Source organism: Schistocerca gregaria, chromosome 5 (genome assembly GCF_023897955.1).
Source record: "Schistocerca gregaria isolate iqSchGreg1 chromosome 5, iqSchGreg1.2, whole genome shotgun sequence".
Classification (NCBI taxonomy): Eukaryota; Metazoa; Arthropoda; class Insecta; order Orthoptera; family Acrididae; genus Schistocerca; species Schistocerca gregaria.
Window position 1 is genome coordinate 90,703,039 of NC_064924.1, and position 17,953 is coordinate 90,720,991.

Below are 17,953 nucleotides of genomic sequence, written 5' to 3' on the forward strand. Positions count from 1 at the left end.
GTCTCAAAATATGGTTTAATCCATTCCCTCAACAATTTTAGTTTTTGTGTAGATTCATTACAATACTTTGCCTTTCGATTAAATATTATGTATGAACACAGGCAAGTCCTTACATCAACAGTTAAACCTGGAACAGCAGACACGCCATGTAACAATTATATGATGCGTGTCGTGCAGCTGTGATGTCTATTCTACAATTATGAATACATCAATAAAAAATGTTAAGTTACTTCATTTACCTTCAAACTAGAGAGACTGACTTTAATTTCTTAAAGTAAATTCAATAAATGAAATAGTATGGAGATTTTGAATACATCCCACAGACTGTGCATAGTTATTCTCCAATTGCAGCAATTAAAACTATTCCTCTTGTACAGTCTCTGTCATGGACGGGCTCTAAGACATAAGCACAGATGACATACATTTGGATTCTGTCTGCTTGCAGCATGTGCTGCACCTGGCATGCCCGACGATAAGAGTGATTGAGAAGTTATTTCAAGTTGCTATATCTGAAACGACTGATTTCAATAAGGGCACTCCACAAGGATTTCTGTGTCCACAAATAAACATCTGCCATCACACTCTCCATACGCAGTGTTTTTCAGTGCTTGTGTATGTACACAAACACTGCCCAACACCAGAATTTAAATAGAAAGAAACTTCCACATGGGAAAAATATATTAAAAACAAAGATTCCAAGACTTACCAAGCGGGAAAGCGCCGGCAGACAGACACATGAACAAAACACACAAACACACACACACAGAATTACGAGCTTTCGCAACTGGCAGTTGCTTCGTCAGGAAAGAGGGAAGGAGAGGGAAAAATGAAAGGATGTGGGTTTTAAGGGAGAGGGTAAGGAGTCATTCCAATCCTGGGAGCGGAAAGACTTCCCTTAGGGGAAAAAAAGGACAGGTGTACACTCTTTGCCTTTAAATATGTCTGCTTGTGTCTGTATGTGCGGATGGATGTGTGTGTGTGTGTGTGTGTGTGTGTGTGTGTGTGTGTGTGTGTGTGTGTGTGTGTGTGTGTGTGCGCGCGAGTGTACACCTGTCCTTTTTTTCCCCTAAGGGAAGTCTTTCCGCTCCCGGGATTGGAATGACTCCTTACCCTCTCCCTTAAAACCCACATCCTTTCATTTTTCCCTCTCCTTCCCTCTTTCCTGACGAAGCAACTGCCAGTTGCGAAAGCTCGTAATTCTGTGTGTGTGTTTGTGTGTTTTGTTCATGTGCCTGTCTGCCGGCGCTTTCCCACTTGGTAAGTCTTGGAATCTTTGTTTTTAATATATATTTTTGTTTCATTCTAACTAGATATCCACCAAAAACATGAACTACAGGCAAAATGCCACAATCTAACAAAGACACAAACTCTTAATGTTTTCTCAAGAATATATACAATTAAGATGAACAACGCACTAACTACTACTGTTACAGAAACAAGGGTTAGTACAGCAATCAATAGGCATCAAATTTAATTAACGTGCTCCTGCTAAAAGAAGTAAGATTCATACAGATGTGCAAAGAGAAGTAAATTTAGAAATTTGACACCAGTCGAAGGCCGCTCCGTGTAGAAGATTTCCTGGCGTACCTTTGCTCACTTTCAGCTGGGTGACGCTGAAACGAGGAGGTGGACGGTAAGCGTCGGGTGGATCCTGTGGAAGAATTGGCACTCCACGATGGTAAATCATACCCTTCAGACCGGTACTACGCACATCCACTGCTGACACTGGAGTCACCAGTGATAATTCTCCAACACGCAGCTGAGCAGCTACAACATACAAGCAGTTAGCTCACATGCAGTTAGGGGCATTGAAGCACACGCCACGGACAACACCTGTAAAAACTGATTAATATTAACATTTCAACAAGTAATTTAGAACATCACTCATGAACACATGCATACAAAGAGCTGGATTCTGTACCAACATGCTGATTTTAAAATAAAATATTTTGGAGTACTGGATACCACTGAAGATTAATCACTAATTCAGAAAGTTTCATTACTTTTTCTTTGGCATCAGCTGCACAATCCACATGCGCTCCTTGTGGATTTCAGACACGTTACTGTTGACAGCTGTCCTCCCTGTAAATACAGCATCACCTTATTCTAACCTGGAAAGATATGGAAGAGTGAATAAGATAAATTGTGTCCAGTACATTATTAAACCATTTTTGTATACTGTGGTGCAAGGCCGGCATTCACTATAAGATGTGGAATTCTGATTAAAAGCTGTTGACTGTCACAGTCAACACATTACATTCAGGGTTATCAATCTAGAACAATTTAGTCAATGTGGCTGAAATCTCTGTTTCAAGATCTAAAGCACAATGCATTGAAGCAAATCATATCAAATCCAAGATACTAGTGATGGATTCTGCCTGTAGAAAAGGGGAGACATTGATTTATGAAACAATGCTTTAGCTTTGTAATTATCAGGAACAAAGTGATCTGATGAAATCTCACGAGACACCTGAGTGATGCTAAACTATGAGATGACACTCTATGCAATTTTGTACATGTGGGGTCATGGCTGATGGGAGGTTGGTACTTGTTAGGACAAGATACAATGTCAGCAGGGAGAGGGGGGGGGGGGGGGGGGGGGGAGTAATAGCTTACACTGAAGGGAACAAGTAAGGAAAAGTAAACCCCTCATGTCCAGTGCGGTTAAAACTGGGTTTGGGATGAAAGTAAGACCTTTTGAGAAGACTGACTTCTGTAAGAGGAAGTTTTTTAGAAAATGTCTTCAAACAAGCTGAAGACAGTACATTACAGTAATGTTGTGGAGAGTGAAAGACGTTTCTAGAGATGTTGGAGGTCAAACAGAACAGCAAAAACATTTTCTGAGAACTATGGTGTGTTAATGGGAAAGGGAAGGTTGGATCAGAGTAATGATTTCCATCTTCCTTTCTAAGATGGAATTTAGTAAACTTGTCAGACACAAAAATATTGCAAAAAGAGCTGAAGCAATTTAGTAATTTCAGTGCTCTAATAGTCACTATGATATCTTCAGTTCGTGTATTTTCTCTCATCTATTTATTCAACTTCCTGTCATCTGTTATTTGGATATAGCTGATTTTCAGTTTTTAAATTTTTTGTACACAGACATCTCACAACCACTGCCAAGACACACTCAATATGTAATTTCAATGAAACAATGTTGTTCAGACATTGAAGACTGTTCATACAGTTTCTAATGAAAACTACTGTCATAGACATGTTTTTAAACATTTTTTCAGAGCAGCAGCAAATAGTATTGAAAACATGAAATTAGCTCACTCTCCCTTTTCCATTCTCTTAATGTCATTTAACTGAATCTGAAATCATATTGTAGATTTCACTCAATTAATTAAGAAATGGATAGCTATACATATGTACATGGCGGCAGCCAGTCAAGGAATATTTTAGGGGGAATTGATTAAAAAATTTATTTCAAAGGCCCAGTGAAATCTTTACAAGTTTTCTCCCAGAGAACTTACGCTGTACCAATGTGACACAAGTTGCCGAGGCAGTTCCTTCCAGTTAAAGCTGCTGACAGGAGACGCCTTGAGCCCTCTGCTGAAACTGCTAGCGAATTCATGCCATTGGTTTTAGCCAATAGCATGCATGGGATACAGGTCATGCGTGTGGACGCTGTAGCGTTCTGCAGTGTGGAACAGCGTTGCCTCTCTCTGTTGTAACCCAGACCTCGAGCAGAACAGACATCTTTTTGAAAGGCAGAGCCTGTGGCTCTGCTTTTCACAACCGGCCACCAATTTAAGTTAACATGAACCACTTTCCCTTCCGTTACCTATTTCAATTAATTGTTTGACCCTTGAGACTGGCCTAAATCTGGTAACTTCTAACCCTAGGCGCACCCCTTGTACACCGTACATTGAAATATATCCTCTTTTATTGTGCCCAATTTCCTGTTTTGTCATTTAACAGCAGCACTGGATGCCTATTCTCAAATCCTGACCGCTCAACCTCCTCCACACTGTTGTCAGAGGCATATGTAACAACCTTCTCCCCCCTTCCCTGCCTGTATACATTAACACACAAATGCAGTGTCTGTTCTGTCAGACATATCCAACAGAACAGACACCATACTATAGTTCATGACAGTCAGTCCTTGATTTGAAATAAATTGCTTCTCACTCAGTTGTATTTGCTGTCAAGAGCATCTTGAAATCTATAAATTATTAAGAAATAATAATTCAAAGTCATTGTTTTCTCCCATAATTTCATTCATCACTTGCAGGTAACCATCTAAAATCAAGCTGTTTATTGATTTTACTTAAATCTAACAACTAAAATTATACTCAGTGAAAATAATAATAATAATAATAATAATAATAATAATAATAATAATAATAATAACAATAATAATAATAATAAGAAGAAGAATCAAACTTTCTACTTGAAATTGTTGTCTTTTAGTTTTATTTATTCTTTTTAACTGGAACTTTTTGTATAACTTAGGCAGAACTATCAGGACTGCAGTGTCACAAGTTCATTCATCAACTGATGTTGACAGCAAACTTCATAGAAGTACAATGAAATATTTTCAAACTGATTTGTAAACAATTATGACAAAAGAAGTTCCCAAAATGAGTTTTCATTATAACTAGATGGTAAAAAACAGTTCAGGTCCACTAAAACAATGGGTAGTCAGTATCTTGTATCACTGGGAGAAACAAGGGTACACATCTAAAACATTATTTCCTATACATTTATGTGCAGAAAAGTTTGCCGCTAAAGGATGGTCTGTTCTACCTAACAAGGAGGTATGTCTCACTTCAGGTCAAACACAGACTGAAAATAATTGAAGGTTTTTTTAATTCCGCCTGAGAAGCCTTGCCACTTGACGGAACTCAGGCACCAGTGTGTTGGACACCCTTTACATCAGACATGACCTTAAAAATTCTAGGGATCATAGGATTTGTTTCAATTACAGTGTTTTTTATTAGTCTGCAGTAGCTAAAGAAGGGTGACATCTATGGATCACCAACAAAGTTTCTGTAACTACAGTTCTCATTCTTTGTTGTAGTCTACCACAGATATCAGACAGTGCAAAAGGCCCATCAACTCACATACAGATACATTTATACTAAGCTACTACAGTTTTGTAAATAATATATTGATTATACCGTAACAGCTTTCCTAGTTACTCTTTATAGTATACATTTATAAGATTTGAGAAACCACGTTATACACTGCTCTCGCCAGCAAAATCCACACATGTGGGCATACACACTTCACAAACAGTAAAATGAGTTCAAAGTGGTTCAAATGGCTCTGAGCACTATGGGACTTAACATCTGTGGTCATCAGTCCCCTAGAACTTAGAACTACTTAAACCTAACTAACCTAAAGACATCACACACATCCATGCCCGAGGCAGGATTCGAACCTGCGACCGTAGCAGTCGCGCGGCTCCGGACTGAGCGCCTGAACCGCTAGACCACCGCGGCCGGCAGTAAAATGAGTCAATTGAAATCAGTCAAGTCACACAAATGCCTGAGTTGCAGCAGTTTGTGAGTATTTGGAGTTGAACGATCACATAGGCTCAGTGGTAGATAAAGGAAGTGGAAGACATTGCTTCATTGGCAGAATACTGGGAAAATACAGTCAGTCTATAAAGGAGACTGGATACAAAATACTCACACAATCCATGCTCAAATATTGCTGAAGGGTGTGGCACCCATGCTGGACAGGTTTAACAGTATAGAAGAAAGAACAGCTTTAATGATAAGTTTGTTTGATCCAAGGGATGCTGAAAATCATAGAAACGCTGAAAATCTGGCCTGGCAGAACTATCCCTTGAAATTCTACTTACAAGTCATTTCAAACTGTGTCCAGCTAAACTCACATCCAATGGATATTCTTCACCTTGGGTCACAGTGTTTGTGAAGCCCAGAGAAAAACAGCTTACATTGCAGCTTCTAGTTTTTGGAGTCTGCAAATCTCTTTCCAGCTAAAGGAGACTGTCTGTCTTTCCTATCATAATTAAAAAGGGAATGTTTCATGGTATCATAGCATTAGAAAATTTTGTAATTCACAGTATCAAACAATCTGGCCACCAATATCCTATCCATTCAGTTACTGTTGTTGCTGATTCCTCCAGATATTATCTGAAGACCACAATAATAAAGCACAGTATCTCTGGTGCTTTAAATTGTTTATATTTCCTATTTATAGAAGGTTAAATACACTACTTATTTATTATCTCACAGCATGTTTTCAAAAATAAACATCACAATGTTGGCAAGAATTTATGTTTGTTCTTTAAAACTGTTTTCATTAATGTATTATTTTTAATATACAGTGTGAGCACAAAGTCTTGCCCCGATTATAACAATTTATTACAGAATAACCGTTAAAACACAATAATTTACATTTGATGCAGTTACATAGGTTAGTGTTACTAGTTTTTTTTAAATTAAGACCACTTACCTTAGTAAACCTCAGCATGTGCTTCCTTGGTAGCTCATAGAATGTTGAGGCGGCATTCCAGTTCCTGCTCTGTCACAGTACTTACAGCACTTGTATCCTACCTTCAGTTTGTTGACATCAACAATCGGTGTGATGAAGACTCTGTCCATGATATAGATCCAGAAAAAAAAAAAAAAAAAGTGTCAAGGGGCGTAATGTCAGAAGAGTGGTGTGGCAAGGGTGTTGGACCATTCCTTCCAATCCAACAACTGGGAAATGTTTCATCCAGTAAATCACGCACATCGAAGCCCAGTGGGGGGGAAGGAGGGGAGAGGGTGCTTCATCTTGCTGGAAAATTATCCATGGTTGATATTCTTCTGATTGTGGGGCAATGAACTGTTGCAAAACGCCTAAGTAAATTTTAGCAGTAATGGATTTTTTTACAAAGAAAAATGGTCCAAAAACCTTGCTATGCATGAGGCCACACCAAACATTCACTTTTTCTCTGTCTCGCTGTAACTGCACAGTAGCATGTGGAGACTCTGAATCCCATATACGGACATTGTGCCTATTTATGCTGTGGGTACTGTGACAGAACACATGTTATGAAACACCTGACGGGAACTGGAATACCACCTTCACATTCTAAGAGCTACCAAGGAACCACACATTGAGGTTTAGTAATGTAAGTGGTCTTAAAAAAACCTAGTAACACTAACCTATGTAACGACATCAAATTTAACTTATTATGTCAAATGGTTATTCCGTTATAAATTTTTATAATCAGGGCAAGACTGTGTTTACCATATATTTTATGAACACTTTATTAATTGATTGAAAGATAGAATGGCACCTAACAGGCTAATTCCTTATAACAATTATTTATTTGGTACTACTGATCAGTTTTTGCCCTACATCCAATAGGCACACTTGATAATGATTATTGGGTTGAAATTGGTCAGTAGTATCCCATAAAGCACTTTTACAAGGCAGAGCAGCCTCTGTGGACTCACTGCTTCTTCCAACTGATTTTGTATGTCTATGGGCTCTACCATGAAGAAAACATTCTGATGTATGTCATTGCTGCTGGAATACTTCCCCATCCCATCCCACCCCTTCGCGTATCATCTCCTTCATTCCCACTGTGGGAGGGGAGGGGAGGGGCGGGGTGGGGGTTGGCATGATGAACTGTAGTTTGAATGAAGGAAGGAAGGTTGGAGTTTGATACCCCACTGACAATAATATCATTACAGCAGAAGCTCCAGTTGGATAAGAACAGAGCAGAATTATCAACCAAGGCCTTTCAAAAGATCCTGTTCTAGTTATTTGGGAAACTAAAGTAAGTCTCATCTAGGATTGTCAGATGGGAATTTACACCTCACCTGCACAATATGACTGACTAGGTGAGTCACTGAAATGCCATGCATACAATGGAATTAAACCTGGCTGGAGGCCCAAATGTGTGTCTTCTATCAAGCACAGTGAGGAGAGCTTTAGGAATGAACATACCCCATATGAGAGGACATTGAGAAGTTATCTACTGAGTATGTGTCAATTGCTAAACACCTATAGAAAATAACAACAATATTATGGAAAGGATAGATTGCTACCCATCGCAAAGATGACACATTAATTTGTAGAAAAGCACTTCTTCAGAAAAAAAACAAGTGCTACATAAATTGTCAATTTGAGAATGGAAATGGATCTTGATGTGAGCCCAGCCATAAGAATCTCAACAGAAATTACAATGTTTGAATGAGGCCATAATTATTTCTCATATCTCACGTAAAGCATACACAAGAAGAACATCACACAATCAAATCAATACAAAATTAAAAGTAATCATAATTATTTCTTAAAAGACATCATAACACCGTTGACTGTATGAAATATTTATTATTACGACTGCAATTTCGGCCTTAGGGCCATTTTCAAGTAACACTGCAAAAGTTACCTTTTTAGCTGGCTTTGCTGCTGCAGATGTCATCTTAATTTTGACATTGATATAATGAGGAGTTACATCGTTAGCTTTACATTTCTTATTAAACTATTAAGTGAGCTAAAAAGGTAGCTTTTGCAGGGTTACTTGAAAATGGGCCTAAGGCCGAAATTGCAATCGTAATAATAAATATTTCATAGTCAATGGCGACAATGATGTCTTTAAAGAAATATTGTACGACTGTGAATCCCAGCCGAGAAAAGTTGATCAAATGTATACCTAGCCAGGCATATGGGATATTATTGCACTACCAAGAAAAAATAGACTCGACAAACGATGGCAGGAGAACACACATATGAAGAAAGGTTTTAGGTATGCTATGTTTCAGAGCCAGTAGCTCCTCCTCCCAGCATAAAAGTTGAAGGGTGAGGTAGAGGAGGGGTGAAGGAAGAGGATTGGAGAGGTTTAGGAAAAAAGGGGCAGAGCTCAGAAAAGTCACCCAGAACCCAGGGAAGGGGATATTCACCGGACGGGATGAGAAAGGTCTTTCCTTCTCATCCTGTGGTTCGGAGTGACTTTTCCAAACTCTGCCCCTTCTTCTAAACCTCTCCACTCCTCTTCCTTCACCCTCTACGTTACCCTACAACCCTCCTGCTGGAAGGCTGAAAGCTTGCATACGTAAAACCTTTTTGTAGTGTACAAGGTAAGTTACTTTATGCAGATCACAATAAATATCCAATTTCACAACAGTCTGGTATGATACATAACAGCACTGGATGCAGCCCTTACAGCTCATCACTTATGTTATGGATATTGAGGATGGAAGATTCAAATACAATCAATGTTTTAATTTGATCTGTGTTGCAGCGTGATTTTGATCTGAAACCTAATAACAACTAGATAAACTTTAAAGTGTGATTTATCTTCAAAACTTCCCTTCCTCCGCCTCCTTTCAATTCAACTTTGCCTGCCTCTTCACTTGTGTTTTTGCTCCATTATTTCATTTTGTAAATTTACATGTAAACACACACACACACACACACTTTTTTTGTTTTGTTTGTCATTACTTTTTGTTGACTGTATTTCCTTCAAGCTTAGCTCTCACCTGTCACATACTGAGCAGCTACAGTTAATTTCTAATAGAATTTTGGACTTTGAAATTTGGCTGTTAGAAATTGCTGCAGGTTCCTCCCTACCCTGATGAAAGAAAGAGAGAAAATTCTGAAAGACATGGACATGTGTTTTAAATCTGTTTACCTGCCTGCCCCAGCCCTGTTCCACCTGCTTCTCTTTCCATGTCCGTAAATTTGATGCTTCTGTTTTGTTACAAACATTGTATTATTAATTGTGAATAGAGCAGCAAGAGAATTACTGTAGGGTAATTACAGCACAACAAAGCTCACCATATCTGGTGGCTACACAAGGGTTTAGAAAACATCAACTTACCTTTGAACAACAGCATGCTTCACTGTAATGCAAATCAGACAAACATAAGACACAAAAATTTTTCTCTAAGCCCTAAACATTGAGGTAATTTTGCATGGTAGTTCAAACAAGGGGGAACCACAATTGGTTTTGAATACAGTATTAATATAGATTAAGCAATACCTTGCGACATATGGCACAATAAGATGATACTTTTAAGTTTAATTATATGTAAGTGAGGCACTCACCTGAAGGTGCTTTTATTGCAGGTGAGACATTCTGCTTGCCAGTTTTCATACTAGCCAGTTCTGATTGTGCCTGAAACATTTAATGTCATTGGAATTAAGAAAAAGAGAGGATGTGCTCAGAAGGAAAACAGTGTGTCCATTACACCTTAAAAAAAGCAAATGCTAAATAAGTTTTAGTTGTTTAGCCCAGTATGGATTATATTTCATAACAAGAAATGATCATTTCCCATCTTGAGGAACATGATGTGAAAAGTTCAAGTCCTAGCAGCAAAAACGAAAAAACAAAAAACTTCATCTGCCTGAAATGAGAGGAAAAAAGTGTGTGATGGAGGAGGAAAGAAACTGAATTCAAACAAATACACTATAAGAAAAATTTTTTTTTGATCACCTACCACAACATTGTATTTGTGGTTAAAACAGGGATTTTGTTTTCAATTTCCCATCATCATATCCATGCCCTGATAATAAAACAAGTATAACAATGTAGAGAACAAACATTTCTGTTGTGTATTTGACTGGTTGGTCACAGAGATGGGCACTGATGAGTATCCACAACAACACTGGTGTGTCTTTACCTATGGCAGTTTCATTAGAATTGGCCTCATTCCTTTATCTGTCTGTGTAGCAATCAGTTCACATTAGTTTAAAGTATGCTGTGTGCATCTAGCAGTGCGTTTGTGTACCTGTCCAGGTTCATATTACCTTCTAACAGAATGCAAACAGGAGACTAAAAGTGAAAAACATGCTGTAATTGTAGCTCTGCATCAGGACAGCTATTCTAGCATGACAATAGTGAAACAGCAACAAATATTGGTGTAGCCCAATCTACAGTCATGTATACATAGCAATGGTCCACACAAACTGGAGCCAATGCAAGTGCTTCGTCATCTGGAAAACCCTGAGTAAAATCACGCAGGCCACATCAGTTCATAAGTACAGAGTAAATGTCAAAGGATTCACGCTGCACCTGAAATTCACAAGGAAGTAAATAGTATGTGAGCAGCTCCAATCTCTGTCTCAACAGTGCAATTCTGTCTACATCAACAATGTTTAAAGGGGTGCATAGCTACCAAAATCCTTTATTACGTAAACAAAATAAGGTGAATAGACACAGTACCATAAAAACTGGAACATTCAGCAATGGTCCAAGGAGTTATTCATGGATGACTATGTCTGAAGTATTTGGAAGCCATTATTGAATGTTTGTTCATCAACTTAGTGGATAACCTATGGAAAGTCAGTATTCGACACCAATGGTGGAGGTTTAGTCACGGTGTGGGGTGCTTTGTGGATGATAAAGTGGGTGATCTAGTGGTAACTAATGGAACATTTAAAAAGGAAGGCTATCACAGGATACTGATCAACAGTGCGGTTCCATCTGGCAAGAAATTACTTAGTCATGGGCTTGTTCTGCAGAAGGAAAATGATGCAAAATGTGCTTCTTAATTGTTCAGAGGGTATGACAATAGAAGAGAGAAATGTGGGGAACTGAAGAATATGATCTGGTCAAGTCAGTCACCTGACTTAAACCTCACTGAACTCTTATTGGATGAACTTGACGTGGAGATCAGAAACCTGAGGTTATCTAATGTTCAAGATCTATGCAATAATTTATAGATATGTTGTACTGCAATATCTGCAAAAACACTACTAAATCTTATCTCTGGAATGCCAAGAGTTTGTGCAGCTGTTCTGAAGATAACTGTGAAGAGGCCAAAATCTAAACCATATTGTATTTTACTAATGATAGACACAGAAAGTATTTATTTTGTTGCTTTATTTAGTTTGTACAATTTTATTTGAACACTGAAATAAAGTTTTTATCATGAGTGATCAAAAACTATTGACCAGCAGTGTAAATATAAATAAAGGGTCACTGTTCATTGGAAAACATTTCTTGAGTGGCAATGATCTGTTATGACTGAGTCTCTTTCTCTCTTATAGAATGCTTACATTGGTAGAAAACTAATCACAAGCACTGTCAAAAGGTAGCCCATACTAAAGTTATTTGACAACTGTTTTGGCATCAACTGCAGAGCTTATAGGGCAATGAATTAGGTTTTCAGCTTTTCCACATGGTATAGTGATTAATACATTAGACTATAGTCAGGCTCAAACCCCTTTTCTTCCACACCTGTTCAGGTCTTGACAGTTTTCCCAGAGCAGGACTGGTTCTTTCTGCAGAGTCATAGCCACCTCCTCCTGCTCTATCTCAAATTACCTATATCATACTTCCCTTCCACTATGAATTATAAGAAAATCATTATGACCAAATTAAGTATGTATCAGTACTTGTACATGATTTGTTGGTCAAAACCTTAATGCACATGAAGTAAGTCATGGAGATACAAGCACTGTCAGATACTATTAACACGTCAGCTTTTAGCATTACTCACAAAATAAATAGAGATATTTATATATCTCAGATACTGTGTGTTTTGCAAAGGCTGCAGTCATAAAAGATAGATGTGGATGGTTTGTCCAAAAGGTAAATCATTTCAAGAGTAAAGGCAGAGCTATTGTGTCAGAGATTCATTAATGACTGACAAAACCAAAAGAAAGAGGGAAGAAAAAAAGGCATGCAAAGTAGTGTCATGAAAAAAACCCGTGTTGATTTGGCTCCCAGCTGAAGTTTACAGAGACACACTGTCAATGGTGGAAGAGGAAGAACTGATTGAGGTATAGCAGTGAAAACACCACAGGAACCCAGTGGAGTAAACTTTACGAAAAAAAAAAAATCCAATATTATTTTGAAATCCACCTGCACCTTTTTACGAGCTGTAAAGTCTGCTTTAAGAAAGTACTACATCAGGTGCTAAACTGGAATAGAAATTGACCAACCAATGTTACACAGTGCACTGGAATCTAGATGAGATATTTCTCTTCCTTGTCCACACAGCAGGAGAATGATATCCTCTCATTGTCTGACCTGAGTAGCCAACCGCCCCTTTCTATAGCTCAAATAAAACAAGGAACATAAAAATTACAAAAGTCTGGAAAATTGCTTCTGCATTTAAGTGATTATATTGGCAATGTGTGAAATTTTGCTTCTTGAAGGTAGTATTCCTCATCTATCATATCACCTTATAATTTAATAGTTTTCCTCAATTTAATTTTCCTATAACATAGTCAGAATCCAATGCTTTAAAGGGAGGTTTACCTTCTTTTGGTTCAAAAAATTTATTTTTCTTAAATTGCATTTTTGGATCCACAAAAGTGTTTAGAATCCACCCCTGAAATAGTGTTTCCTAATACGGAATGGAAATGTATGTTATTCGCGGTTGAACAAAAAAATGCACCTGCCTGAAATCGGCCTTTTTCACACACCAGTTTTTTTTTTAAGGAATTTTGACTTTGTAGCTGCGAAAAATTATTCTATGTGCTTGCCCATGACTAAAACTGATAAAGTGGTCAAGGAGCTTACGACGAACTACGGCTCGGTAATTCCAATTTGGTGGAACAGTCGAAGAAGGCTACTTGGGCAACGTATTTCCACAAGTGTTCGACGGATGACCATTCACAACACCAAAATTGTCTGGCTGGGGAAACTAGCTGGTGCAAGTGGCGCATTGCAGAGGATACCAGACATCTGGACGAATATCAACATGACCAGCTGCTCTCCAAAGAAGTTCAAAAAGTGAAAAGTGGAAGTTAGCGCCCCCCCCCAAGCATTTGTATTCTGGTGCGAGGACTGTGGAGATTGCAACTTTCCTGGCAGTGAGCAGCTTCAACAAAGGGTATTCAGCAATTCTGAAGACCATGACAATGATGGACGTCACCCTGGGATTCTATTCGAAGCAGTTCGCTAAGCATTCGGACAATCACGGGATTCAAGCAGCCAAATACCACTTGTCACCGGCCGTACAAGTGGTTCTGGAGCAGTGCAGGATGGCTCAGATCGAGCAGAATGCCATCTGCGAGGAAGAAGAAGAAGAACTAGTTTATGGACGCGGAATAGCAAATTTAATGTAAGTTGCATAATATTGCATTTATATGGTCCAATTAACTTAAGCCAGGTACAACTCCAATTAACTTAAGCCAGGTACAACTCCTAAACAATCTTATATACTTCACTAACGTCAACTCAATTTTGATTTCAGGTGAGCCGGCTGACCTGTGACATACCGCACGCAGAGGTCTACTTCGAAATTTTGTTTCACTCTGACAGCGCATCTGCCTTTGCTCTTTGACATTTCCAGGCGAAAAAAGTCCAGCTTGTAGAGCAAATATTAATAAACATTTTGAGCAAATTTGACATTGCTACCTATAACACATCCCAAGAAGAAAATTCTCAAAGAACATGCTTTTTTCGGGCAAAAGATAGTAAACCTCCCCTTAATACATGATATCTGCTTATGATTTTGCTAGAAACAAAAATCACAGAATACATGTCCCTCTTTTTAGAGTAAAGGAATGAAACACAGAATTATGCACAGGTTTTCCTTTCAGCCAGTTAACACAGATAATTATCACAGCAGCAAGCTAGTATGACGAACATCACCTGCTCCATTCAGAATGCTGGCCACTCAAGACAACCCTAAAATGCTATTTCAGGTCACAAAGAATACTGTGTGGCTGCTCAGCATTACTTACAATTTTATGATTGATCATCTAACAAGATAATGTCGAAGGGGATATTGATTCAATGCCTTCATTATCTTATTACTTAGTATGTGCTGTAAAATCTCAAAATGTTCTGGAGCATTTTGGAATGGTTTTATTCCATATCCGTGTGTGTGTGTGTGTGTGTGTGTGTGTGTGTGTGTGTGTGTGTGTGTGTACGTGCACGCATGAAGCTTATGGGGACTCAACGGTGATGTTGTCAGCATCCTTACACCCCATAAAAGAAATTAATGTTGATAAAATAGCGAAAATGTTAACATACACGCTAAGGTAACAAAATAATACTAAAATGTGCTATACAGGAGATTAAAACACAAGTAAAATGACAGAGGAGTTAAAAGCAAAGCACAGGGAAATGTGACTGGCTGATCACTAAAACAAAGAGAGAGAGAGAGAGAGAGAGAGAGAGAGAGAGAGAGAGAGAGAGAGATGGATGAGCCAGTCATCCTATTAACACACTAAACCATCTACCCCAAATCTTGGGAAAAATTCTGGACAATTCACAAAAATTTAAAATACTAACAACATTCGTTTGAATGTTACTTGAAGCAGAGGGCGGATTCCACTGGCCAGAAAATAAAACACAATCCAATAAAATATGGTGCACAGTGATTCATACGCCACAAGCACCACAGCTTGGAGAGTCCACTCTCCCAAGCAGGAAGCCATGCTTCATAAAGCTGTGGCTGATGCGAAGACGAATAAGGACCTCATCCTGTTGACATGGCTGGAAGGAGATATGTCATAGTTGAGTTCAGGCTTCACTACGTGGAGCTTATTGCCAGTCACTTCCCACAACTTGTCTTCCCATTGCTACATGACTGTGTACCTCAACAATAAGGTGATTGGATGCAGGGGTGATGGCATACTTAAAAGAACTGAGGATCACGACATCTCCTGGGCTGCACCTCCCATTTGTTCCCAGTAATACCCATGTGCCCTGGTAGACAGCAAAATACACCTCTTTCACCAGCTGTCGTAGGTGGAAGGGGTCCTCCTGGATTACTCTATCTGCTAGGCACAAACATTGGAGAGGGTGAAGGGCATTAAGAGAATCTGAACAGACAAGAAATTTAGTTCTGGAAGAATGTCTCACCTGCTCCAGTGCCCACAAGATTGCATACAATTTTGTGTTGAAGACAGCAAACTCTTGAGGCAGTTAAACCTCGAGGACACGATCCGGGAAAATGTCAGAGCAACCAACAGGGTCCCCTTGCCTAGCCCCATCCGTAACGACAGCCACATAGTTGTAGCGTTCATATCAAATGTCAGAAAACGTCACATTAAAAACATAAGCAGAGTGTAATCTTTTCTGTACTGCACTAAACCTACAATCACACTGGGCCTCTGCAGTAACCAAGGTGGTAGAAAGTTAAAACTCTGGATTTTGGGTTGTATTTGCTCCACACCAAGTGACTCAAGTACATGCTAATGCAGATTCCAAATAGCATTGTGGCTCATGGATGGTTGGAGAGAAGGCTTTCAGATTTGGATGAACAACAATCTGGAATGCGGGTGAAGTTGGAGCTGCGAGGTACTTACATGCCTAACCCATTATGAGGAGCTGCCGGCAGATGGTGAGTGGCAGATCCCTGACTGCAGCACTGAGACTGTGTATGGGACAGGACTGGTCTGATAAGCACCCATGGCCAGCCAAATCCCCTCATGGAGGACATGGTCAAATCATCTTTAAATAAGAAGTCTTTGTTGATCCACAAACTGAGCAACCATTGTCCAGCCGAGAACTCACAAAAGCCATATAAAACTAACGCAGACATGCTCTGCCATGCTCCCCAAGACCTGTGGCTATGACTTTAAAATATTCAGCACCTTCAGTGTTCTACCTTTCAGATCTATTAGATGTGGCAACCACGACATTTGGAATAAAAAATAAGGACCGGAAACATCACTGAGTCTCTAAAATGTAGAATGGTGTCCCTCATACTCAAGACAGGTAAATTAAACACACATAGAGAACAATTAAAATGAACGAATTAACGCGCGCGTGCGTGCACACACATGAATGCGCACACATGCAGACACACACACTTATCGGGAGAAAACTGAAATCCCATCTTTGCAGCCCACTCCTCCAACCTCCGCACTGGAAGTTGCAACTGATGACTCGCTGTTGCAAACACTGGAGGAGGAACAGAAACCAACAAAATTATCCACAAATAAGGAGCACTGTATAGGACTCCTTACCATAGATGTGATACTGTTTATGGCTATGGCAAATAGGGTAACACTTAAAACATTGCCTTAAGGGACACCATTCTCCTGCCCAAAACGATCTGACAGTGTGTTACCAACTTGGGTCCTAAACAACTGCTGAGACAAAAATGACAGAATGAAGATGGGGAGGTAGCCATGAAAACTCCACTGACGCAATTGTGTGAGAATGCAATGTCTAAGTAGTATTGTACACCTGACTAATCTCTAAGAACATGACGTTACAGTGATGTTTACGTACGGAAGTCTGCTTTCAGGGTCAGGTTATTGACAGTGGAGTGAAATCTTTGGAATCTACACTGACAGCGGCTAAGGAGTTGGCTGGTCTCTAGCAAAACTCCTTTCCTGCTTTGAGGAGAGCTATCAAAAGTGTCTCTCTCCATGTGTTGGGGAAGTTACCTGTCTGCCATATAAGATTAAAACATTTGAGTCAATTTCCTTTGATGCTACTGGCAAATGTTGAAGCATGCAGTACCAGATTTGGTCACGATGAGGTGCAGTGTCGGGAGTGTCGGACAGGGCCGATTCCATCTCCGACATGGAGAAAGGATAGAATTGTTGGATCTGAAGTCCAATTTTCCCCTCCCTAAAGTCACACGGTAGTGAGAAAACGTTGGTTCCTGGTTAACATTGGCAATAGCTTTTTTTACAAAACTTCTCACCAGCATCTCACTGATGTCTGTGGGCACTGTTTGGAGACGTCCCTTTTTCAGCACTGCTGCTACTGGTAAACAACTGTGTTTACCAGAAATCCTCTTGATGTGTTCCCATAGTTTCATGGCACAAGTGGCACGGTTGATGGAGTCCAGACACACCTTCCATGACCTTTTCTTACTCTACTTAATGAGGTGTCAAGCCTTGGCTCTAGCAAACCCATAAGGCTGTGATGTTGTTTGCTACTGGGCAGTGCTTAAACTAAGAGCAGCATGCCTGTCCTGGACTGCTGAGTGGCACTTAACCAGTCCACCAAGGTTCAGGGTGTCTCCTATTATGACCTGCAGACGTTAGGATTGATAAGTCAGCGGCATGATGCATCACTCATGAAATGTGGTCCACCAATTCCTAGACGATTTTG

At 39.4% G+C, this 17,953-nt stretch overlaps 1 protein-coding gene across 3 annotated transcripts in view; it reads right to left on the reverse strand.

Annotated features, from left to right (window-relative positions):
* Positions 1–17,953, reverse strand: part of LOC126272983 (uncharacterized) — a 76,195-nt gene that overhangs the window by 33,222 nt on the left and 25,020 nt on the right. For 2 of the 3 annotated variants that reach the window (XM_049976328.1, XM_049976330.1), the window contains exons 4-5: positions 10,024–10,093; positions 1,588–1,767 (exon numbers count right to left, since the gene is read on the reverse strand). In XM_049976328.1, the coding sequence (XP_049832285.1) occupies positions 1,588–1,767; positions 10,024–10,093 (250 nt within the window). The remainder of the gene's footprint in view (positions 1–1,587; positions 1,768–10,023; positions 10,094–17,953) is intronic. The other variant, XM_049976329.1, reaches the window with a different exon arrangement.